Source organism: Giraffa tippelskirchi, chromosome 11, assembly GCF_054371585.1.
Source record: "Giraffa tippelskirchi isolate mGirTip1 chromosome 11, T2T-mGirTip1v1.2.pri, whole genome shotgun sequence".
Classification (NCBI taxonomy): Eukaryota; Metazoa; Chordata; class Mammalia; order Artiodactyla; family Giraffidae; genus Giraffa; species Giraffa tippelskirchi.
The window spans coordinates 103989144-104014259 of record NC_137285.1 but is presented as its reverse complement, the minus strand read 5'-3'; the positions used below and the strand labels follow the sequence as shown (position 1 = coordinate 104014259).

The 25116-nt window shown below is 40.4% G+C and overlaps 1 protein-coding gene and 1 non-coding gene across 6 annotated transcripts in view; one reads left to right on the top strand and one right to left on the bottom strand.

Moving 5' to 3' along the window:
- Positions 1-25116, bottom strand: part of KMT2A (lysine methyltransferase 2A) — a 73960-nt gene that overhangs the window by 18056 nt on the left and 30788 nt on the right. For 3 of the 5 annotated variants that reach the window (XM_081541105.1, XM_081541108.1, XM_081541107.1), the window contains 23 exons: positions 23827-24004; positions 22733-22967; positions 20901-20965; positions 19898-20275; positions 19495-19568; positions 18398-18529; positions 17175-17288; positions 13792-13938; positions 13312-13407; positions 12985-13105; positions 11330-11443; positions 10575-10759; positions 8042-8215; positions 7249-7359; positions 6875-6948; positions 6084-6277; positions 5667-5773; positions 4687-4824; positions 3370-3528; positions 3003-3120; positions 2805-2883; positions 1605-1765; positions 156-341 (listed from right to left, as the gene is read on the bottom strand). In XM_081541105.1, the coding sequence (XP_081397231.1) occupies positions 156-341; positions 1605-1765; positions 2805-2883; positions 3003-3120; positions 3370-3528; positions 4687-4824; positions 5667-5773; positions 6084-6277; positions 6875-6948; positions 7249-7359; positions 8042-8215; positions 10575-10759; positions 11330-11443; positions 12985-13105; positions 13312-13407; positions 13792-13938; positions 17175-17288; positions 18398-18529; positions 19495-19568; positions 19898-20275; positions 20901-20965; positions 22733-22967; positions 23827-24004 (3340 nt within the window). Of the gene's footprint in view, positions 1-155; positions 342-1604; positions 1766-2804; positions 2884-3002; positions 3121-3369; positions 3529-4686; positions 4825-5666; positions 5774-6083; positions 6278-6874; positions 6949-7248; positions 7360-8041; positions 8216-10574; positions 10760-11320; positions 11444-12984; positions 13106-13311; positions 13408-13791; positions 13939-17174; positions 17289-18397; positions 18530-19494; positions 19569-19897; positions 20276-20900; positions 20966-22732; positions 22968-23826; positions 24005-25116 lie in introns of all 5 variants that reach the window. The other 2 variants (XM_081541104.1, XM_081541106.1) reach the window with 1 other exon arrangement.
- On the top strand, positions 12176-12310 carry LOC145528057 (small nucleolar RNA SNORA70). Its single transcript, XR_014070130.1, has one exon. It is a non-coding gene; the product is annotated as a small nucleolar RNA SNORA70 (small nucleolar RNA).

Sequence of the window (25116 nt, the reverse complement as noted above, 5' to 3'; positions counted from 1 at the left end):
CTCTGGTTTCAATGACTTGGCTATGTATGTTAACAGGTAACAGAAAATCAACATTTTCAATTGGCAAACATCATTAAGATAAAGTTGCCTGAAAGAATTACAAACTAATCTAGAGCTGACCTTGTTGGGTCAAGTAGGTCAGTGAAGTTCTTTACCTGCAGAAGGCAGTGGTCGACAGCCAGGAGATCTCTGTGTTGGAGAATAGCTGGGTGTTCGAATCCTAGGGACCTTGGAGATGACATGATAGAAACAGGAACCGGAGGTTTGGGAATGAGGAGGTCGATCTGGTGATGGAGGACTTACAATTTCTGCTGTGTTTTGACTTTCCTTAGGTGAAATTTCTGTGGCAAGAAATAAAAACTCTTACTAAAAAAGTTTAATTAAAATATCAAAAAAAAAAAAAAATCAAATGAGCCAAGAAAAGCCAGCTATCAGATAAATACCAAAACAGAAACAAATGCCACCTCACAAAGCAATGCCTTTTCCCTACCCTTCAATCATAGTATTCCCACAAATCAAATTCAACTCCCAACTTTTTTGCAAATAAAATGAAAAGACAATCCCCAGAATGGGAGAAAATATTTCCAAATGAAGCAATTGATAAGGTATTAATCTCCAAAATATACAAATAGTTCATGCTGCTCAGTATCAAAACAAACAAACAAACAATGAAAAAAATGGGCAGAAGACCTAAACAGGCATTTCTCCAAAGACACACAGTCGGCAAATGCATACATGAAAAGATGCTCAACATCACTAACTATCAGAGAAATACAAATCAAAACTACAATGAGATATCACCTCACACTGGTCGTAATAGCTATCATCAAAAAATCTACAAATAATAAATGCTGGAGAGGATATGGAGAAAAGGGAACACTCCTACACTGTTGGTGGGAATATAAATTGGTACAGCCACTGTGGAGAACAGTATAGAGGTTCCTCCAAAACCGAAAAATAGAACTATCATATGACAGCAATCTCACTCCTGGGCATATATACCTGGTGAAAACCATAATTCAAAAAGATACATGCACCAGTATTCATTACAGCACTATTTACAACAGTCAGGATATGGAAGCCACCTAAGTAGCCATCAACAGAGGAATGGATAAAGAAGATATAGTACATATATACAATGGAACATTACTCAGCCATTAAAAAGGAATGAAACAGTACCATTTACAGAGATGTGGAAAGACCTAGAGACTGCCATACAAAGTGAAGTAAGTCAGAAAGAGAAAAACAAATATTGTATCACTTAAATGTGGAATCTAGAAAAATGGTACAAATAAATTTATTTGCAAAGCAGAAACAGAGACAGAGGTAGAGAACAAACGAAAGGGGGAAAGGCGTGGGATGAACTGGGAGATTGGGACTGACATATATACACTACTATATGTAAAAGAGATAACTAATAAAAACCTACTGTATAACACAGGAACTCTACTTAATGCTCTGTGGTGATCTAAATGGGAAGGAAATATAAAAAAAGAGGGGGGATATAGGCATACCTATAACTGATTTCACTTTCATGTATGGCAGAAACTAACACAATATTATAAAGCAATTATATTTCAATAAAACACTTTTTAAAGAGTAACCTGCAAAAGATGGTGGACTGTGAGCAATGGTCCTGTTTTCATCATGTTCAACCGTGCTGTTGATGTCTGGCTCTACCACCGGAGGACGGCACTCAACGATCTTGCAGGTGTACACACAGCGCTTGCGGGCATCCGTGGTGCTCCAGTACACCCGGGAACACCTGCGCGCAGATGGTGATGATCACCGTCAGTGAGGACAGAAGCAGATACTGAGTCTGTCAAAACCTCTTCTCAGCCAAGGTTCCCTGGCCTCCTTGATTTACAGAATTTAGCTTTCTTTCATGGATTCTTATTAGAGAGTCCCCTAGTTAGGGTTTTCTGAGTTTTTTGAAGTTCTTGATTTTTTCCTGGCCCCTTGAAAACAGCATCAAATCTTTTTTTATTGTGTTGTAAGCAGGGGAAAAATTAGTAAAATATCCTAAAATGCAAAGAAAAAAAACCACGAACTATTACAAGACATAGTTATGGGCCTTCAGGAAGGGATAACTGGCCCACAATGTATACAAAGTGAGGAAAGATCACACCTGGCATGTTTCCTTTGCAAGAAAAGTCCCATGAGACAAGAGAAACGTAACTGCTTTAAATCAGCTAGATGCTGGTGGACCCTAGTGCTTTACACAAAGTGCTGCCAGCTAGATGTGGAGCAGAGACTGTTGACAGAACTGAAATGCAGAATAAACTGGTGTATATATAGAACAAATGAGACTCCAAAGGGGAAGAGAGAGAAAGAGAATTTTAAATTTATATTGCCAGCTAAACAATTTGCTGCCTTTGGGAGATGATAAATTCTTACTGGAGAATCTGATTGTTATTGTGGGGGTTTATATTTTCAGAAGGACCGATAAACATAAAATGTAAAAAGAGGACAGAGGCATAAGGTGTTTCATGCCTGACAACAAACTGGACTTATGAACTGAAGTGAATGGAATTTAGTGGATTCTTAAGAGACTGACCTGGTGTTTTCTACTTAGGTTTTATTTGGAAATGATTCTGAAATTTGTCAACAATTCTTTCCTTCTACAATTGGATCTAGCTGACATAAAACAATACCTGAGTCCCAATCTATGAGATGTGGCAAAAAAAAAAAAAGCAATTACTTGAAAGTTGCTAACAAGTATGGCTCTGCATTAAAGGACCCAGTCACTGCCTCAGGGTGTTCACGTGGTAGGGCTGCTGTCTTCTCTCCATAGAGTTACTTACTGATATCCAATAGGAAAGAGCTTATCCTCACAGTCAGAGAGATCATTCAGAATCCCTAAGCAGTCAATTGTCATGGAGCCTGAGTAAGGAAAGAAGAACTGATTAGAGGTGACTATGAGAAGGCCCACTTTGTAACTGAAGACTTAAGTACCTCAGTAATACAGCCAGCCTCCCCAACAACCAAGGCCCATGTCCTACCAATCATCATGTGGATATTTTCTGGTTCTAATCCATTGAGAAACTTCCTTCTCAAGCTGATTCCTTCAAAGTCCACAAACACTCTTCTAAAAACTTCAAATCCATTCTCAGGAACCACCTTAAATGAAAGGCAAGGGTAGCTGTTAGGCTCTCCCTTTATACACTATTCTCATGATATTAACTCATCAGGAAAGACAAGGCGTATCTCTAAATCACCCTACTGTTTCACTAGCAGAGCCTTTGATAATTCTCCCAAGAGGAAGTGATTCTAGAAGCATCTAGTAGGAAGGTATAATAAAGCTCACCACCTTGCTTTAATATCTTCATCCTCTTTTCCCAGAGAATTCAAAAAGCAACTAAAGCTTACCTCGCCTTTGATCAAATCCCGATGTCGTTGGCAATACACTTTTTTATCATCCAGAAACACACAGTTCTTGGCTCGGGAACACATGAAGTGATAGTTGCTGGTGCAGGATGTGAGGCAGCAACCCACAGTGGCTCCTGGCTTTTGGCAGAATTCACATCTCTAACAATCCAAAAAGAAGAGAGTCTGAGTCAGACTTTCAGATGTTTTAGCCATTCTTCATCTTCTCTACAGAGTCACCCCATTCTGGGTTTCCCACAGTTCATTTTGTTATTGTAATCTGCTGAATTACAGAGAAGTGATATGAGCCATAGAGCCTCCTCTACAAATCCTTTCTTTCCCACAGCCCATGGGGCCTAGAATGATTAAATTTAAATATGATGATTTGCTTTAGAACTTGGATCAAAACAGGTTTTTCTAAGATGCACAATTGATTCAGAGAAAATGAAACTTTGAACATCATTGTTAAAAACATCATCTTGGAAGAAAGCTACTATATCCAAAAGAATTCAGTTCTAGAATGATCATACTAGTCAGAAACACAGTAGTTCTTAATTAGTAGGCTTAACTGATGAATTTATATGATCCAAAGATTTTCTTCAACCAGGCTGTATGTCACTACCTCATTCTGTCACAGTCACAATCTGGGCTCCTCTCCAGGGCAGACTTTTTCTTGGTGCCCTCCACACATTTCCTTACGTTTCTTATGCATGTGCTATTTTTGTTGCTTTCTGATAATCCTTCATTTTCTTGCCTTCTTCAAAACACAGCTTTAAAAATTCTACTCCTTCATGGCCTTTTCTGATTACTCTCAGCTGCTACTAATCACTTTCTATAGCCCTCTTTGTGTATGTACTTTGTGGGTTTATCCTAAGGAGCCTCAGAGTGCTGATTCAACTGGAACCTTTAAGGTCATTTTGCCTAAATCACTTAATAAATGAATACCTTTCCTGAGCATCTGAATTGTCTCTAACCAGGTAAGACTATTTCCCATTTCTTTTGCACCCATCCTCCAAGGGTCAGAAGAGCAATCTGCCTACAATGCACACCAATATTTGCTGCTGGCTAAACCATTCTGGAGAAGGAAATGGCAACCCACTACAGTGTTCTTGCCTGGAGAATCCCAGGGACGGGGGAGCCTGGTGGGCTGCCATCTATGGGGTCGCACAGAGTCTGACATGACTGAAGCGACTTAGCAGCAGCAGCAAACCATTCTGAAGGCACCAAGAGAAACGTCAGCGAGGCAGCACTGAGCCTCAGAAAGAACATCTGGAAACTGAGAGGGAGTCTTTTCTGTGACATTCACCCACAAGTTCTTACCAGCTGCTTGCCCCTGATCACAGCCATATGCACATTCTTTAGTGATCCATCATCATCTTCAAACACTTCTGCTGACCACAAAGCGCAATTTACATGTGTCCATTCGTTTTGGCCAATGTAAAGCAAACGGCCAGCATCCTGTGAAACAACGAGATTTCCTTTTTTCTTTAAAGAATGTAACATCAAATAGGGTTTTCCTTGGTATTGGCTTTACCTGAGTCAGGATAACTTCAGTAAATCAATTCGAATTCTTTAACTCAGGGGTGCAAACAAAAATCACAATTCGAAGTTTCTTTCTTTTCACTTTTCAACTCTTTACCTTTTCCATAGACTGGAAATATTTTATAAACATAAAGAATTAAAAAATAAGCAATGTGTTAAGTTTATAGAAGTGCCCACTGACTTCTTTAAAACCATTTTTCAAAGCCAGTTCTCTCAGCTTGCATTAAAAATTTTTTTAAAAAACTTATAAGCTTACTATGTGCCAGGCAGGCCCTACAAAAGGCTGTACATACATTATTTCCTTTAATCCTCATAACTATTCTGAGGTAAGAATTATTATCCTTATTTAAAAAATGAAACTGAGGGTCAGAGGTTAAGCTCCTTGCCAAGGTCAACAAGTAGGTGGCCAAGCACAGAAGTGAATCCAGGCAATCTGTCAGAACTAGGAATTTTAACCACTTTGCTAACTACATTAAACACAGCTGTTTAATGCGCGACTTCTATTTTATTGACTTGCATAAGTCTTTTTTGAGAAACTGCCTATAGAAGTTTATGAGAAACCAGCACGTTTACAAGGTAAGTCATCTTTTAAATCAACTAAATCAGTTATAGAAAAAAATCCCAAGTACCACAAACTAAGTGACAAATATTCATTTTATTCATTAAATAAAAAGTCTAAACTGGTCACCAAGTTTAGACACAAATAGTTCATCACGGGCTAGTATATTAAGCACAACTCAGTGCACCAAAGTACTCACATTAGCACTGTCGTCACCGTATGTCAAACACAATGCACATTGTCTATTATCTTCTATGCCTGGGGGTGGGTTCAGTTCTGGACTATCTTCTCGACTCCTATCAGTACCTTGGAACCCAAAAGACATCCAGTTAAAACTATTAACACCATGTCTGATTATCAGTAAAAAAGAAAACAATATAGCTTAAATAGTCTATAGCCTATGAAACACTTTCAAAGTAATGCTATCTTACTATCTGCTTTCTGTTACATTACTTGTATCAATTCTTTGGTAACATTTCAAGTGAAACAGAAATGATTTTAGTACATTTAAGGATCACCTGAAAGTTTTCCAGTATGGAATTACATTAAATTTAGATTCACAAAGTCAATCATTTGCACTTAGAAATGGATAACAAGTCTTCATTTGGTGTCTTACTCAAAATTGGTGGTGTAGGAGGTTGCAGAGGAGTTGGTGAGTCTGGTTCTCCAGGCCCTTTAGGTTTGGGAGCTGGAATGATTTTCTTCATTAGAGGAGGCTGCTCAGTGTGGCTGTTTTCCTCTCGCTCCTGCCACTGAGCATAATTATGGTCAAGTGAAGGTGGAAGCACTGCGTTTGGTAACATCCCACTGCTGGAAACAATCGATTCAACAAGTATTTATTGAACTCCTACAAGATACCCAAAACTGAATAAAACAGTCAAATTCTTGATATCATCAGGTCTTAAGCCTGTGCAGTATATAACAACAAGTCACAGAATTTGAAAACTGCCTACACAGGACTTTATTATTTTTAAAAATAAAATCCTGATGTATTGTGACTCTTGGTTAAACTTCTAGAAACAAATGATAACCCTGAAAATCAAAAGGATTTACTGGAATAAATAAAAAAGTTTAAGGTTACATATGGAGAATCAGAAACTGTTGAGAGCATCATTTGAAGTAAATAAAATAGAACGCAGTAATAATTAGCCCAATGACTAGGATATATATATAGTACACGTACTGTATATGTGCCACAAGTTCCCTAAAACGTAACAAATACATAAAGAAGAAAAGGGCAACAGATTACAATAAACAGTAAATGTTGTCTCTAAATCAATAAAAAGGCATTCAACTGATTAATCTTCAATAATAAAACTGAGTCTAAAAAATAACCTCAATCTAAAAATTTAAGAAAACTCAGATTTCTGATGAGGAGAAAAAAAAGTAATAACGGAATTTACTCACTTGCTTGATACTTTGTTTGGCTCCCAAAACCTGGACTTTTTGACACTGAACCATGGAAAAACACGTTCCATTTGCTAACAGAGAAATAAACAAAATGTAAGCATGTTGACCATTCATTTGGAAAGCACATAAAAACTAACAACTTCACACCAGCTTCATTGTCAATATAAGGATGATTTAAGGTCACACCACGAGAAAGTCTATCCTCTCTGGGACCTCACCAATCTCCTCCCAAAAAATCAGAGGAACTAATTAAACCAAAATGATTTATACACATGGCAAAGCACAACACAGACAAGAACAAGTCTGTTCTGTTCCTGGGGTAACAACTCACAGATTAAGTATCAAAGACATGAACTATTAGTATCATTCACCCGAATAAAGAAGGACTTGACCATGCTGTTGGCTTTTTTAATCTCTGGCTGCCCTCCATCTGAATTAATGGCTGCTTGAACGATCTTCACGATATCGTCGCTGAACTCCAACTGTATACAAAAACAAAGTATTAATTATTCACAGAATAGTGTGCTCTCAAAATCACTTCCTTTTCCCTCCTAACTCATCCAGCAAAGAGATCCAAGAGAAAACGGAAACCCTAATTTAATATGGTATCATTTCTCTTTAGTGGAGGCCTCTGTGATTTAGTTCATAGTTAACTTGCGGCAAATCAGGAGATTCCAGACTAATAAGGCAAGAATGCAAATAAGTTAGCTGTATAATGGTAAGTTATCCACACTGGGCCATGATTTTTCACTTAGACTGAAATGAATAAACAAATGAATGGCGGATATGAGACAACAGATGATCATTTCCTACACATTCTTCAAACCATAAAATTAAAAGACTTCTATCTTCAAATAAACATCCAATGTAAAAAGACACATTATTCAGGTGTATCTCACAAGAGGCAAACCCGTTAACTTCACATTAGCATTTCTGCATAAACAGTTTTAATATAAAAATAACTTTAAAAGAACTCAGATGAAAGTCAAATAAAAAGACAATACCCTATCATAACCCATCTTCCAAAACACAGAACTAAAACATCACTTATTTTTTAATGCTAATAAATCATCTTTTAGTGCAAACATCTAGCCTTATCCCTAGAAAGACTCAAGGAAGCTAAACTGGCACTGGAAATTTGGGTAGTTTGCTGTTTAGACATACCACAGATGTGTAGTTCCCTTGGTCCATTTTCCTCTTGACTCCTTCCAGATCTAAAGGCTGTTGATCTTCCTGTTTGCTGACCTCAGTGAGCACTGGTGGATCAGGTCCTTCTGGGGAGCTGCGGGAAGGTATACTCTCCTCTGTCTCAGGATTTAAGTCTGGAGGTTTGGCAGCCTGTTGTCAGGAGATAAAAGTTTATCTAACACTGAAAATGAGGTATACCCATGGAAATTTTATTTAAAAAGTGAATAGAGACTGGAAAAGCAAAGACATCACTTTGCTGACAAAGGTCCATATAGTCAAAGCTATGGTTTTTCCAGTATTCATGTACATATCTGAGAGTTGAACCATAAAGAAGGCTGAGTGCCAAAGAATTGATGCTTTCGACTTGTGGTGCTGGGTAAGACTTTTGAGAGTCCCTTGGACAGCAAGGAGGTCAAACCAGTCAATCCTAAAGGAATCAACCCTGAATATTCATTGGAAGGACTGATGCTGAACTGAAACTACAATACTTTGGCCACCTGATGTGAAGAGTTGAGTCATCGGAAAAGACCCTAATGCTGGGAAAGATTGAAGGCCAAAGAAGAAGGGGGTGGCCAAGGGCAAGATGGTTACATAGCATCCACTGACTCAATGGACATGAATTTGAGCAAACTCCAGGAGATAGTGAAGAACAGAGAAGCCTGGCATGCTGCAATCCATGGGGTGGCAAAGAAGTGGACACGATTTAGCAACTGAACACCAACTGGATGATGCGTATTATAAAAACCCAAAGAACTTGAAAATTATCAGAGATTTCTTAAACAATAGAAAAGGAAAGTTAAAATGAACTAGCTATCTAAGAGCTTGGCTAGGCTAACTTAGGAGCTTTGCTTGGTAACTCCCAACCTAGTATGAAGAAACAGAAACCATCTAATTCCTTTTGAGTAAGACAGCAGCTAATTTTCCTATTTAAAAAATAGACTTTATTAAAAGATAAAGCAGGATTTCCCTGGTGGCTTGGTGGTGAAGAATCCACCTGCCAATGCAGAAGACACGGGTTCAATCCTTGCAATGGGAAGATCCTACATGCCACAGAGCAACTAAGCCTATGTACCACAACCACTGAGCCTGTGTTCTAGAACAGAGAGCCACAATTACTGAGCCCATGTACTGCAGCTACTGAAACCTGCATGTCTAGAGCCTGTGCTCCACCATGAGAAGCCACTTCAATGAGAAGCCTGTGCACTGCAACTAGAGAGTAGCCCCTGTTTGCTACAATCACAGAAAAGCCCATGAAGCAGTAAAGACCCAGCAAAGCCAACAATAAATAAATACATTAAATTATTTTTAAAAAAGAGAGAGCAGCGGCTTAGCTCTGAGTTCAAGTTAGTTATGTAGTTCTTCCAACGTTATACCTGTGTTCCCAATGATGAATTTATGTATAGTTCATGACTTGAATGGACAAAACGTACTGATTTTCAAACTGTCCTGAGGAGTCCTGGAACTGTCCTGGAGCCGAAGGACCTCTGGCCCCACTACCACCCTCGTAGATCAGGCCACCACCCTGCTCCCTCTTATCTAAAGCATTATACCTGCCTCCCAACCATGGCTCCCACCTCTAGGCCCAGTCCTTGCCAATCTTCCGTCTCACTCAAGTCATTGTTACAGGTTTTTTTTTTCTCCTCTAAAAAGCAACCTAGACAGCATATTAAAAAGCAGAGACATTACTTTGCCAACAAAGGTCCATCTAGTCAAAGCTATGGTTTTTCCAGTGGTCATGTATGGATGTGAGAGTTGGACTATAAAGAAAGCTGAGTGCTGAAGAAATGATGCTTTTGAACTGTGATGTTGGAGAAGACTTTTGAGAGTCCCTTAGACTGCAAGGGGATCCAACCAGTACATCCTAAAGGAAATCAGTCCTGGGTGTTCATTGGTAGGACTGATGTTGAAGCTGAAACTCCAATACTTTGGCCACCTGATGTGAAGAACTGACTCATCTGAAAAGACCCTGATGCTGGGCAAGACTGAAGGCACGAGGAGAAGGGGACAACAGAGGATGAGATAGTTGGATGGTATCACTGACTCAATGGACATGAGTTTGAGTAAACTCCGGGAGTTGGTGATGGACAGGGAGGCCTAGCATGCTGCAGCCCATGAGGTCACAAAGAGTCAGTCATGACTGAGTGACTGAATTGAACTGAGCTGAATCGAAAAAGTAACTCTCATCAGGTTCCTCTTTTGAGTGAAGTCCTTCATTGACTCGCCATAGCCTTTAGAATACAAAGTTCAAATTTAGTACTACAATAGCAAGACCTCTGAAAGAGACATGGCCCCTTCCTTCTTTTCACCCCAGAGAAGCGTTTTACTCTTGGTGCTAAAGTTTTTCTTACTGGCCTAAGGCCAAAACAAGGAACTCTACAAATCTAAATGAAGAATGAAGCAAAAGAAAACAAACTGAGAAGCACACAGACACAAAAACTGACACATTCCACAGCTAGGTAAAAACGACCAAAGAACAAGCTCTCAGGATAAGAAAGACACCTGGGCCTACCTGTCGGTAGCGCAGCAGGTGGCTGGTGGTCCGAGAGTTCAACAAGGCTGTCAGTACTTGCTTCAGCGAAATCTGGAGCTCTTTCTCAAGGGCCAGTCGCCACTCTGCAGGGTGCCGCTCTGTGCAGTTCACACACGTGTAGGCCACACTCTCTGGCAGATTAGACAGAATCTCATACATCTCATCTGGGGAGACAAAAACCTTCAGTGACAAGGTGCTCTCAGAGTGGAAGAGGGGGAAAAGAGGAAGTTATTCCGCTGAACTTAACATTAGGCTATACGTTGCTGCTGCTAAGTCGCTTCAATCGTGTCTGACTCTGTGCGACCCCATAGACGGCAGCCCACCAGGCTCCCCCGTCCCTGGGATTCTCCAGGCAAGAACACTGGAGTGGGTTGCCACTGCCTTCTCCATAGGCTATATGTTAGGAACGTTATTAAATCTCTCACACCCCCTAAGAACTCATACGTATTGATTTTCAAAGGGACAGTATTATCACTAACTCAGGATTCAGTTATTGGAGAGCCAATAGGTTATGGTATCCACAAAGGACAACATTTAAGTATTTTAAAGTATGTGTTCAAGGTAAATGAGCACAATGTGATACAATGATCTTATTTCAGAGACCAGAAAATAAATTTAAAAAGACTTCAAGTAACAGCACTACTGTAATGTTATGTTTATAGTACTTTGTGGCTATTAGTGCAGTGTACCAAGAAAGAAGGAAATTGTAATAAAAAGACTCCAACCTTCTGTACCTGAAAGATTCTCACATTTGGAATGGACCCATCGATCACATTTCCCACACTGCATCATCTTACTCTCATAGTCATCATCATCATAACACTTATCACAGAGAGGGCAGAAGTTTCCTGAAAGCAAAGCAAAGTTTTCAGCAGTGCTTTGGTTCACACACCAATGCCTCTAACACCCTTGACTCACATATGGCCAATCTGATCTAAAATGTAAGCTACCACAGTCTGCTTCTGAAACTACTTACAAATGCCAGCCTGTATCTACCATGAAATGTTCACACATCTGTAAAGTGTCAAGATTATTCTGAGCTCACAGAATATTCCACTAGATCTCTTCTTTAGACCCATTTTTAAAGGTCACAAGGTAGCTTTTATAGATAAGATAATAGAGAATGGAAGACACAACTTTCTCTCTTAAAACATTTCAAAGAAATGTTGAAATTTTTTTAAAAAGAGGAGAAGGTAATGCAAGTAAAAAACACATTTAATTTACACTTCTCCCTTATTCCTAGTGCTTTTACATTACAGTTCAGAGCAGTGCTTCCTAAAATTCAGAAAAATATACAACCTTCATCAGTTTGTTTTATCTGTGTATCACCTACTATTTTTTACTTAATATACAATGTTGATTTGCTTAATTTAAGTAACTTCAATAGTGAACTTTATATCATTATTATCCTAAGTCAGTTTAATGTATTGGCTATAATCTTTTTCTAGCACAACTGTTAAAATCTTGGACTCAGTACCACCTAAAATCATTTCTGAAACAATCAAACGTATATTTACCTCACTTTGGGAAGTAACGCTTTAGAGCATTTCTTTGTGGTGAGTTACTATAAACAGTCCCCTCTAAAGCCAATTAAGCAGACTGTGCTCTTCTCCCCATGGGGGCCCAGCGTGCAATGGCTGCAAACAGCAGCCTCCTTGGTAGTGCAGGCAGCCTGTTACCTGTACGGGTTGCCCTAAAGGATCTTAGAGACAGCCCTTTCCAGTGGATGTTCATGACTAGCATGTTGTCCCCAATCCATGCTCCAGACAACTGTATCCGGAGCCTCTGGAGAGCCCCAAGGACAGTGCCCAGGGTCCACATTGGCCAATTATAATGTCCATCTGCACCAAGCAGAACAAGGAGCCTGTAATTGAGGCCCTCCACAGGGCCAAGTTCAAGTTCCCTGGCTGCCAGAAGAGCCACATCTCTAAGAAGCAGAGATTTATTAAGTGTACCAGGGATGAATTTGAAAGCATGGTTTCAAATGTGTTTCTGTTTCTCAACTGAACAGCTCTTCTTCCTCAAAAGCAGCTTATCCCAGATGGCTGTGGGGGGGTCAAATATAATCCCTAATTGTGGCCCCTTGGATAAACGGCGGGTCTTGCATGCATGACAGCCTTGGCAGTGTCCTATCCTTACTCATGCCCACCAATAAATCCAACTTTCCTGTCAAAAAAAATGTCCCCTTAATTCACCCCCCAAAAGATAAGAAAACCTTTCTAGTTGCTACAACTCCATGTGTAAAGAAAAGAGCAAGACCAGGAACTCAGGAAATGTGTTCAAAATGGTATCCTTGACAAGAATGGTCCTTCCACTGCAGTGTCCACTTCACCTCCCAAACACTAAGTACAACCTCTAAAAGTTGACAAAGCTAGCTTTTCTGAGTTACCTTTAGCAAAGAGTTTGGCACAATCGTGGCACAGTGAGAAATCGTGAGACCACTGTGCATCCCACCCTTTGCCGGGAGTCGTGGATCCACAACTCTTGCAGCGAACACACTTGGTACAGATCTGGAAGAGATGGAAAGTCAGTCGGAACTTCTTATTTTTAATATCTCTTCTTATTTAAGAAGATCTTAAAGAAATCCATTTCCAGAGTTGACTTCTCGACTGGAACGCTCTTCTTCCCTCAAGCAGGCTACTCCTCTTACAACTTGTGCAAGCCCAACAGCCCAGCCCCAAGACAATTCTTGAAAGTTCACATTGTGTGTACTCACCCAAACCTTCTTTTTCTTTGTGGGTTTGGTGGGGTAATTTGGTCCCAGGCACTCAGGGTGATAGCTGTTTCGGCACTTGTTACACTCCAGTAGCTGCTGTAGGAAAATAAGAGAGCAAAACGGTGGATGTCATCTCACCTCCAGTGAACACCTGCCACTTAGTACCCCACTTCATATTTCTCAGGTAATCCAGCACATCACTGTAACAGTTTAAATTTCCTCATAAATTACTCTCAAGGCAAAGGGATTTATTTCCTGCCAAAGGTACTCGGTGATAAACATTCTGACGAAGCAGATTTGAGGATTTTTATCAAATACCACATTTTCTGCTATATTGATGTCAACTGATTATACTGGGTTAAATAGTCAAACCAGACTAAGCCAACAGAGAAAAAAATATAGATACAAAATTCTAAATTAAAAGGCAGAAATGGAGATAGAGAGTAACACGCTAAGTGATTCCATCACCGAGCTTTGTACCTTTGTAGCCTGATGCTGCCTCCCACAAACATGACAGAACTTGCAGCGGCGACAACACCAGTTTTCCAGCTGGTCCTCCAGAGGGCGCTCGTTCTCCTCCAAACAAAACTTGTGGAAGGGCTCACAACAGACTTGGCAATACACAAACTAGGGTAAGACAGGAGCATAGAGGTTATGAAATACCATGTAGAAATATCAACCAAATCCTACCTGCTTATTTTGACTTTAGAAGTCCAGTAGTATACACTTTTTATTCAATATGTTCACTAAGCAATGATTATGTTAAAAAAAAAAAAACCCCAGAATACTGGGAACTGCAGGAGCTTCAGAGGACTAAAGTAATAATAATAAAATTATAAAATAACTAAGCTGGGACTTCCCCGGCGGTCCAATGGCTAAGACTCTGCACTTGCAAGGCAGAGGGCCCAGGTTCCATCCTTGGTCAGGGAACTAGATCCCACATGCTGCAACTAAAAGTTCACATGCCGCAACTAAAAAATCCTGCATGCCGTAACTAAAACCCGGTGCAGCTAAATAAATAAATATTTTTAAATAAAATAAAATAATTAAATAGATATATAATCTGAAATTTAATAGAATGTGCTAAGTGCCATAAAAGAAGTTATCAATAAAGCACTAAGGCAATGTAAAAGAGTGCCGTATAGGGAAATAAGGAGGGTTTTAAAGGTTTTCTACAATCTACTAAACTGTAAGTTCTGGTTTGTCCTCCCCATCTCTTATTTTAGAAACATGTTATTCTCATTCTGAAACAGGGATTTTCAAAAATTCAAATGAGGGTGACTCATAATTTTCTTTTGTCATAAAAGAATTAGTGGGTCAAAACTATAAAGTCTACTTAGATAACTGTAATATACCAATGTTAATTTCCTGATTTTGATAATTATACTGTGACTATATAAGAGGATGTCCTTGGAAATACATCGTGTAATATTTAGAGGTTTTTAAAAGGGCCTATGTCTGCAACTTGCTCTCAAATTTAAGAAAAAATGTCTACATGTAAAACATATATTTTATTTCTTATTCTGTAAAATACATATACAAAGAGAAAAGGATAAGGTAAATTAAAAATATTAATGTTTGTAGAATCCAAGTAGAGGGTATATGGAAATTCTTTGCAGCACTCTTGCAGCTTTTCTGTAAATCTGAAATCATGTCAATAGAAAAGGTTTCAATGGTGGGAGAGTTCCCCAATCACTGGTTGTGTTTTAGGAGTGCAGTGCGGGCAGTGGGCTGTTCATTTGCTAATTCAGTTTTTAGGAATCCTGTGGGACTGCTATGCACAGCTATACAATTTAAATTTGAGCAATTATACTCTGGGAAAAAAAGCAACATGTGTTAACACAGAAGCTGAAGCACTGGTGTTACAAAACTGAGTAACTTCTGTGCAGAGCATGTGTGTGCATGGAAAGCCTTAGATTCAGTAGGAAAAGAGACACAGTAGATGCCTGGCACTTACAGACTGAATAGTCTTAGCTTCAGTGCTATCTAAAGCAACCTTAGCACTTAGAACAGTATGTTGTTTGTAACAAACACTAAGAAAATATCTCCTTAAAGAATGAATTGTTGTTCTTCAGTCACTAAATTGTGTCTGACTCTTTTGCGACCCCATGGACTGTAGCCTGCTGGGATCCTCTGTCCATAGGGTTTTCCAAATAAGAATACTGGAGGCAGGTTGCCGTTTCCTTCTCCAGGGGATCTTCCCAGACCAGGGATTAAACCTGCATCTCATGCATTGGCAGTCAGATTCTTTACCACTGAGCCACCAGGGAACCAAAGATTGAATGTGTTGTGCTGTGCTGTGCTTAGTCACTCAGTCATGTCTGACTCTTTGCAGTCCCATGGACTAGAGCCTGCCAGGCTCCTCTGTCCATGCAGATTCTCCAGGCAAGAATACTAGAGTGAGTTGCCATGCCCTTCTCCAGGAGATATTCCCAATCCAGGGATCAAACCCAGGTCTCCTGTGTTGCAGGCAGATTCCTTACCATCTGAGCCACCAGGGAAGCCCAAAGAATGAATACCAGGCAATAAGTTGTAATTTTGCTAATGCTTAATTTAAAATAGCAAGTGGGCAGGACTGAATCTCTTAGCCAGTGATTGTTCAACATCTGGATTACAACTTGGCTTTGGGTTTTATGACTTCAGAATACATATGAGATAATAAGCTAAGGAGGTATTCAGGAATTGAGAATTACATGAATGAAAATATTACTTTTTCCTATTTAGAACTGTGCTATCTTTTTCTCCTTTAATGTACAGGTGGCAAATACTCACTGCAAAAACACTCAAAAAAATAAAGAAAATAACAAATGTCACCAATAATCCAACTACATGCTTAAGATTTTGGTGTAAATAGTTCAGAATTCTTCCTATGTATATATTTCAAAAACATTTTTCCAAACCAAAATGGGATTGTGCTTTACATACTATTTTGTGACCTGTTCTTTTAACTCAGTGATGTGTCACGGACATCTTTCCATGTCAATATGAACCTATATTATCTTAAGGACTTCATATTTGCCATTATATGCATGTCTTATAATTATTTTAACCAAGGTAGCAGCCCCTTATTGATAACTTCTGGAGTTGTCTCCAGTTTTTCAATATCATAAATACTGAAATAAGCCCTTCTGTTTATCATATGTACATACAAATATGTATACATATAGAAACACATATATACATACATATACATATTTGCCAGGTTACCTAATTATATCCTCAAGATAAATGCCTGGAGTGCAAGTGCTGGGTTAGAGGGTATACCCATTTTAAAGATAAATACATATTTCCAAACAATCTCCTCAGAAAAATTCTAACTAGATTTTCAGAAACAAGAAGTCTCCATTGTACACTTGATCCTTTTTATCATGTTTTAATTTATAGTGTATGGTAATAGGAAAGTTTGACATTCCCCACACACCATGTTTTTACTTCTCATTTTGTGAATTACGTATTCCTGTCCTTAGACTATTTTTTTTAACTGGGTGTTATTCTTTTTTCATATTAATTGCTGAGAGCTCTTTACAGACAAGGTAGTTTCACTACTCAAAACTATCAAACAACTACCAACAGCAACTCTTTTTCTAGAAAAGCATTTATCATTTGTTTGGATACCTAGAAGAAAAATCAGAACTCTATTATATGAGATGAAATTGTTAAAACTTTTCATACTCAATAACCGCTACTCTAATAAAAAGCAGACTCCTTCCTGAAATTTCTAAAAAACAAAAACATTTCATTTGCTGGTTTAAACAGGGTATAGTGCCTGCTATAAACCAAAGAAACAGAATACAATGATTTCTTTCATCACAGCAAAATAATCTCTCATACTGTCTGGGGTACCAAGAAGCAGGAGATCTTACCTCTACATGCCCACTACTGGCACAGAGAAAGCAAACTACCCTGGGCGTTATAGGAACAGAGGTCAAGATTCCTAAGCCTCCCATCTCCCACACATTTTCTGCTTCACAATCCTCCTGTGGAGAGAGAGAAAGATCATTTACAAGAGCCATATGACACAACACTGCATTGAAAATAAGGACGAAGAGCATAAAAACAGAGTGACACCAGAATGTCAAGAATATTTCATTTCAATGAGTTCAAAACTGTTGCTTTGAAAATTTTAAATCTCAAACACAATCTCTTAAAAGGCTCACCTGTTAACTACAATGCAAAAATTTACTGGGACTGGATTTCCCTTAGAGTTTGGCTGATTCAAGTGATCATCATGGTTTGATAATTTCCATGTGAAACAATCACTTCCTCAGACACTGTTCTCATCGAAATGCACTTTAGAGCTCAGGATGGGCAGGGCTGTCTCCGTGCCTCTGTCCTCCAGTCAGTTCACACACTGACCTGGTAACAAGTGACCAGAGCTCTTACACACTTGCACTCCTCTATTAATGGCAGCTCTTCACCCACCCCCACTGCCCCCGGCAAGGATTTCCTCTTTTTCAATGCCTTTGGTAACATCATTTTATTTTTTTTACTTGTTTAACACTACACTCCCATTTCCTAAACTGTTCTGTTGTTTAGTCCCTGAGTCATGTCCGACTCTTTGTGAGCCCATGTACTGTAGACCACCAGGCTCCTCTGTCCATGGGATTTCCCCAGCAAGAATACTGGAGTGGGTTGCCATTTCCTTCTCCAGGTAACATCATTTTCTTGATTTAAAGTCCACAACACTCGGACTTCCCCTGGTGGCAGGGTAGTTAAGCATGTGCCTGCCAATGAAGGGGACATGGGTTCGATCCTTGGTCCGGGAAGATTCCACATGTCACAGAGCAATGAAGCCCATGCTCCACAGATACTGAAGCCTAGATGCTCTAGGGCCCATGAGTCACAACTAATGAGCCCCTGTGCCACAACACTGAAGCCCGTGCGCCTAGAGCCTGTGCTCTACAAGAGAAGCCACCACAGTGAGAGGCCCGTGTACCACAGCTAGAGAGTAGCCCCACTCTCCTCCAACTAGAGAAAGCCTGCATGCAGCAATAAAGACAGCCAAAAGTAAAAAAAATTTAAAAATAAATGCATAAAATCCATAACACTCAATACACTCCATGGTCACTGAACACTTTTACCTTACCTTAAAGTCCACTCTGATTCTGTGGACGCCATCTGCTGGAACTTTTTGCTTGGAGCTGTTGCCATTGGAGAGAGTGCTGAGGATGTTCAAAGTGCCTGCATTTTCCTGCTTATTGACCGGAGGTGGTTTCTCCTGTGGGAACAGAAGATGGATAAAGAACAAATCCACATCCGGCTTGCCTTTACTCTCACAACAGATAATAACGCAAACAACAAACCGTACTACTAGTTCTGGAAAACATGCTTCCCATTTAAGTATCCTATAGAGACAGAGAAGCAATCTTCAGTTTTTTTCCCCCCACTGAGGCATTTTATTGGCATGTATGTATTATATCCCTGGAAAAAACATGCCAGGATTTTCCCTCTCATGCATCTTCGTCTTGCTTCCTTGTGGTCCATGATGCCTGCTGAGGCTGTCAGTACAATGATGCCACGCTGATGAGATGGGAGCAGGTTATTCTGACACTGTTCTAGATCTTGGGAGTTGCACACATCAAATCTGGAGCTGATCGCTCCACACCTGTGTAACCTGCTTATGATATTCAAGACAATTTTCCCAGCTCTGTGATCATCAGTGATTTCAAATTTGCAGCAGGACCACACTTCATCATCACAGTTAGAAACAGACAATGACTCTGGAGCACGACTTAATAGAACTTGGCATTTGCCTCTCTTTTCAGCACTGCCGATATGCTCCAAAGCATCGGCCTAGACGTGCATGCACACCACTATGGGGGCACAGAAAGAACCAGAAGATTCTTAAAGACCTCTGTCTCCACATAAAAACAGTGGACACAGAGAAGGGTGACTGTTATAGACAAATACTGCTAAAGGATGTTGAGGGGGGAAAATTATACTAAGCAGCCTGTAACGTACACATAAGCATGTGGGGTTACAAAGAAGGGGAAAACAACCAGGGGAAAAAAGGGAGCTAAAGCTTAAACCTCAAGTTTGCTAATTTTAAGAAACTCCACTGCCATCTATGCAGAAGCAAAAATGAAGTATCATTCAATCCTGTAATTGTTCAGGACTGGGCCACCTTCCTACAGAACAGAACCCATGCTTGAGAAATAGCAGAGAAAACAAATCTCTCCTCACCTTTTCTTTTGGCTTTTGTTTTACAGGAATACTTGGGCGAGGAGCCACTTTTTTCTGCTTGCTTTGCTCTGGACCTAAAGGATTCAAAATAAATTGCAGTCAGATGCCACTAAACATCCAGTTAATGCTAAATAGCAATGATGACTCTAGGACTGATGGCTCTGTGAGGAAGGGGGCATTAGAAAAAACAAAAAACTATGTAAACTCTAGGCTTTAAATAGGAAATTAACACAGCATCTCCAACTTCACTGGTTTTCGCTTCTATTTTTTATTATTATTTAACAGTTAGAAAAGAGCTAATTTTCCTGTACCAAAAACTTAAAAACAGACATTTCAAGTTTCCAGATGCTGTTTAAGACTCCAGCGTCCTGTGCTGGCTGCTCCATCTGCCATCCTCACTCACCTGATTCTGGAGGTGGAGGTGGCTTTTTCTTGGGCTCACTGGGAGTGGTCTTGGGAACTTCTTTTCTCGGTGGTGCTGTGCTGGGGGGTTGTGGGGGGATGGCTGGTGCCGGCTGGGAGACCTGCTTGCTAGACTTCCTGGAAGCAGGCGTGGCCACGTGCTTGGCCTCAGGTCCTGGGGTGGCTGTGTTCCCTTCCTCACTCTTGTCCTCCACGGGTTTGCGGGGAGGAGGGTCACTGTTGCTTTTCTTAGGGGCAGGATCCTCTCTTGCCGATGGGGTAGATTTCTGACTGGAGTCCACCGAGTTCTTCACAACGCTGCTCTCTTTGCTCTCCTTTTTTTCACTGGTCTTAGATTTCTTCTCTTTCTTTTTCACAGCTGGAGGGGGGTGCAGAAAGCAATTTTACGCAAGAAAATTCTATTGAAAATATAAGTAAAAGGACTTTCCAGTGGATAAGACTGCACTACCAATGCAGGGGGCCTGGGTTTGATCCCTAAGATTCCACATGCCAAAACTAAGCCCGCACGGTGCAACTAGAGAAGTCCTCATGATATGGGCTCTAGAATTCTCTAGCTCAAGTACCACAGTGAAGGCCCAGCATTATTTAAATAAATAATAAAGATAAAAATAAATAAATAAAATATAAGTATAGGAATGCAACAATCTTAATCTGAGTTTCCTACAGCTAACATTGACCCTGAAAGGCTCAAGAAAGTTAATGCCAAGTTGGCAAGTCAAATCGGTATACTTTTATTACTTTAAGGAAATGAAACATAATGTAATTTTATATGATTTTTAAAAAAATTTTTATTATGGAAATTTTCAAACATATTCCAAGGAATAGTAAAATGAACTTTCATGTACCTATCACCCAGCTTCAACAACCATCCTGGGAAAGAGCAGTTCTTGAAAAGAATCTCGTATTCTCTTTACACTAGGTGTACACAACTACATGACATTAAAGCAGGAAGCATTTTAGAAAAGATCTTTTTATAACACTACCTTTTGCTTGCTTCTGAAGGTAGGCTTTGGAAGGCATCCATTGTAGATTCTGACATTTTCGCATCCTAGAATAACAAGGAATACCATAAGCAAACTTCATTTAGGAGAAGCAACTGAAACAAGTGTTAATTTGAGGGCAAGAATCAGTGAAACTTTATTCAGGGTCATTTTGGGAGTTGAAAAAAGGACTGCTCATTATTTAGATTAAATCCAAGTCTCTGAATTCTTTGATCAGCAATTTCACCTACCTCGAGGATTTAAAGGAGAAATTATCAATTTATTTTTGAAATGGGACTCAAATGTCTTGCTTCCCAGTACTGACTGCTGCTGCTGCTGCTGCTGCTGCTAAGTCGCTTCAGTCGTGTCCAACTCTGTGTGACCCCATAGACGGCAGCCTACCAGGCTCCTCTGTCCCGGGATTCTCCAGGCAAGAACACTGGAGCAGGTTGCCATTTCCTTCTCCAATGCATGAATGCGAACAGTGAAAGTGAAGTCGCTCAGTCGTGTCCGACTCTTTGCGACCCCATGGACTGCAGCCCACCAGGCTCCTCCGTCCATGGGATCTTCCAGGCAAGAATACTGACTAGCACCACACAAAACGATCAGTCATTATTTCTTGTAGTCAAATTAGTTCTGCTTTCTTATGAGATTAATATTCATAGTAATCTGAATACAAAATGGACTGAAAATACTCAACAAGTCCTTTGTCTACCGCTATAATGCTACAGGGTCTGTCTTAGGGCTTGGCTATATATATTTCAGTCCTCAACTTAATGAAACTCAATTTGAAGTCTAAAATTGAACTGAATCCACTGCAATGCCTATTTTAGTGTAAGTTTATCTTGCTATTGTATACCTTTTTTTTGATCTGTGAATTGTCTCACTTCTTTCCACTAATGGGACCAAGACAAGATTCTTGCTTAGGGCCAGACTAAACCAAAGCCCAGAACTACCTAGCTTGTCCTAGAAATTGTCTCACCTTAAGTAAATAATGCAGCATTTTTCCCAAGTATATTTTATATAAATCATTTATGTTATTCATTCATTCAGCAAATATTTATGGATAATATCAATTCCTGGTGCCAGGCACCTGATGAGATATTCAGACACCAAAATTTCTGTTTATGCAACCCTCTGGATCCATTTTAAACAAATTATCCCAGAGAGTAGAAAGTGCATTTACAAACTGACTGAAAAAAGAGGGAAAAGGTAGAGTAATCAAAACTTCCAGAAAATTCCCTGGCACTCCAGTGGTTAGGACTTCCACTCTCACTGCCATGGCCTGGGTTCAGTTCCTGGTCAGGGAACTAAGATTCTGCAGGCTGTATGGAGGGTGGGAGAGGCTTCCACAGGCATGAAAACATTCTGAGAGTTACAGAACAAAGAGACTTATGTCACCAATATTTCCTGAATGCCATAAAGGTAATTTCAGCCGACCTAACAAATACTATGCCTAAATTTGTCAGCATTTAAGTAGCAACCCTTCAGAACTGCACGGATAAATGGTAGCTCTAGGCGCATGTGGCTAAGTTTAAAATTAAATGAAAATTTCATTCCTCCGTCACACCAAACACGTTTCAGGTGCTAACCAAGCCATGTGGCTAAGGGCTACCTGACTGACCTGAGCAGATATAGAAGGTTCCCAGCACTGCCCCCAAGGTTTTCTTATTTAAGCACGACCCAAACCCGGCACAGCACAAAATCCAACTGTGCAACTCATTGTGCAACTCAAAGAGACTCAGCACAAGCACACTGGATGTTGGGACGCGTTTTTCTCTGCGACAGGCCAGGACAGCGGCCAAGGCCAGCCCCCCAGGGGGACGCACACTCACTTGCAGCACTGCTTCTTTATGTTGCGGCCACCAAACTTGGGCTTGTCCAAGCAGTTAGTGCAAACACCACAGTCCTCAGGCACCTGGCAGCCGGGACACTGTCCGCACCGTCTGGACCGCCGTCCCTTCTTCACTGGAGGTTCCTGAGGCGCCTTGTTTCTGGTGACAGGCTTAATTGGTTTGATGGGTGGAGCAAGAGGTTCAGCATCTTCTGAGCCAGCAATTGATGACTTGTCTGTTAAAGGAATGCGTCATCAGCTCTGAGGGAATATCTGGTTGCTTCCCGTGAGCAGAGGGGAGATTCTCACAACCTACTGATGTCAGTATACACATTCAAACCTTCTTTTAACCGGAACACCAGAAATGAAATTCACTATAATAGTCATAAGCAGAACTCAGAGCTTGTTTTAAGTAATTACTTAAAAGTTTCAAAATGCCTACAACTTGCAGCTTGACAAGAGCAAAAATCCAAACGCTGAAAACAAAGTACAGTGTGATCAAAAGTCAAGAATATGAACTGAAGGCTTCTGAAGTCTCTAACCTCTAAATTTCATTTGCGCAGTCACCCAGAATTTAGGTACGATATGGTAGCCACGAGAATATGTCTCAGGACCTCAACCGCAGAGAGCATACATGACCACGGGCCCCAGCTGCGGCACTCTGAAATCCAGGGGTACGAGGGCCACACTCACCACAGGGGCTGCTCTCGGTCTGTGACGAGTATGGCAGCGACACTAAGGCCCTGCTCTGAGGAGACATGAGACTCCCCGGACAGTCCGTGTTTGCCCAAGGGCTCCGTGACAGCCTTGCCGAGCTGTCTCATACTGCACGGCCTCCAGGAAGATTCTGCCCGGCCTTCCTTCCCGCTCTCCTTCACTAGGGTCAGACCTACAGAGCAGGTTGACAGCTCCCCCAGGCTTTCCTGACTCCCTCCCCATATTTCAGTCATTTCCTCTAATAAGATCCTTACCTGGTCAATCCTCCCATTGACATCTGGTTCCTGGGGGGCCCAGCCTAACACACAACGCTGTGCAGAGCCCACTGCGTACCCACAGGATGATCAGCACAGAAACCCAAGGTCATCCCCAACCTACCATCATTTCCCATGGAAGACAAAATCTTTTCTCGTTCTTCCCATGGTAAGGCACTCAGGGTGGGCATGTCATCAGGAAACACAGCTCGTTTTCGGCCAAGGGCAACAGCAGCTCTTCTGCAGACATGTTTAATCCGGGGTCCTCGCACAGAGGTCTCCGAGGAGTCACTTTCTTGACCCTGAGTAGGAGGCAAGCCCAGAACAAACAATAACAACCATCTGTGTTGAAAACAAAACTGAATGAAGCCAAGGTATAGTTGATTAACTCATTATAGTCTAGAGACAACACATACAACTCTAGTTATCCCAGCTGATATGCCATATCAATATATAGAAATCACCTATTTCTAAAATTGGCAGAAAAGGATTCTAATAAAAAAACAGAAATCAACTAAGCTTCTATTTCCAATTATACTACTTTAAAATTCCCCTCAAAAAAATTCAAGCTGCCAGTCTGTATCATCAAGGAGTTCAGTCTCGTTTAAACAGGGCTTATCTAACAACAGACTGTTTCTCTGATCAGCAGAGAAGTAGGGGGAAATAACTTACAAATGGAGGCATAAAAGGCCACAGCTCCAAACAGAAATGTCTCACATTTTAAAGAGCTGCAGCTCCTATCACTAGGAGGTTAACCAAAAACATCCAAAATGATGTCAGAAGTCTCATCATATTCCTGCTAGACCTCCCAAATGGCAGAATTACTAAATGTAAATGTGCCACTACGCTGAATTACATTAAAGGCTAAGTTTGTGGTCATTTTAACCTTGATATGTCAGTATAAACATGCAACTACTACATAAAAATTTTAAAAAACAATCTAAAGATTGGCAGGTTTTCTCATAAAAGGCCAGTGTCTAGCTCACTTTGTAAAAAAATAAAAAAGTGCTGCTCTTTTCAAAGATCTGTTTGTCATCATCTTAACTAACTGAATTGTACAGCTTTTCTGCACCACAACTTGAGGCTAAGTGCTTTTCATATGAATTCTGCAAACACCTGTTATCTACTGTTCTATTCACTCACTACTCAGGGGAAGAGTTCCCCCCTCCCTGTTTTCTATAGCAAACAACAGTAAAACAATTAGACTGCAAAAATGTACCTTCAAAATTAAGTGAGAGTCCATCACACCTAACCCACTAAGTACAAACAACTTGGCATTCAATGTAATATGGTCCCACGTACCTTTGGGTATTAGTTCATCACTTGCCTTCATGAAGCAGTCCAGCTATTCCCTGCTCTTCCCATATATTTTATACTTTTCTGTCTCAATCTACACTGTTCCTCCTCTTTAAAA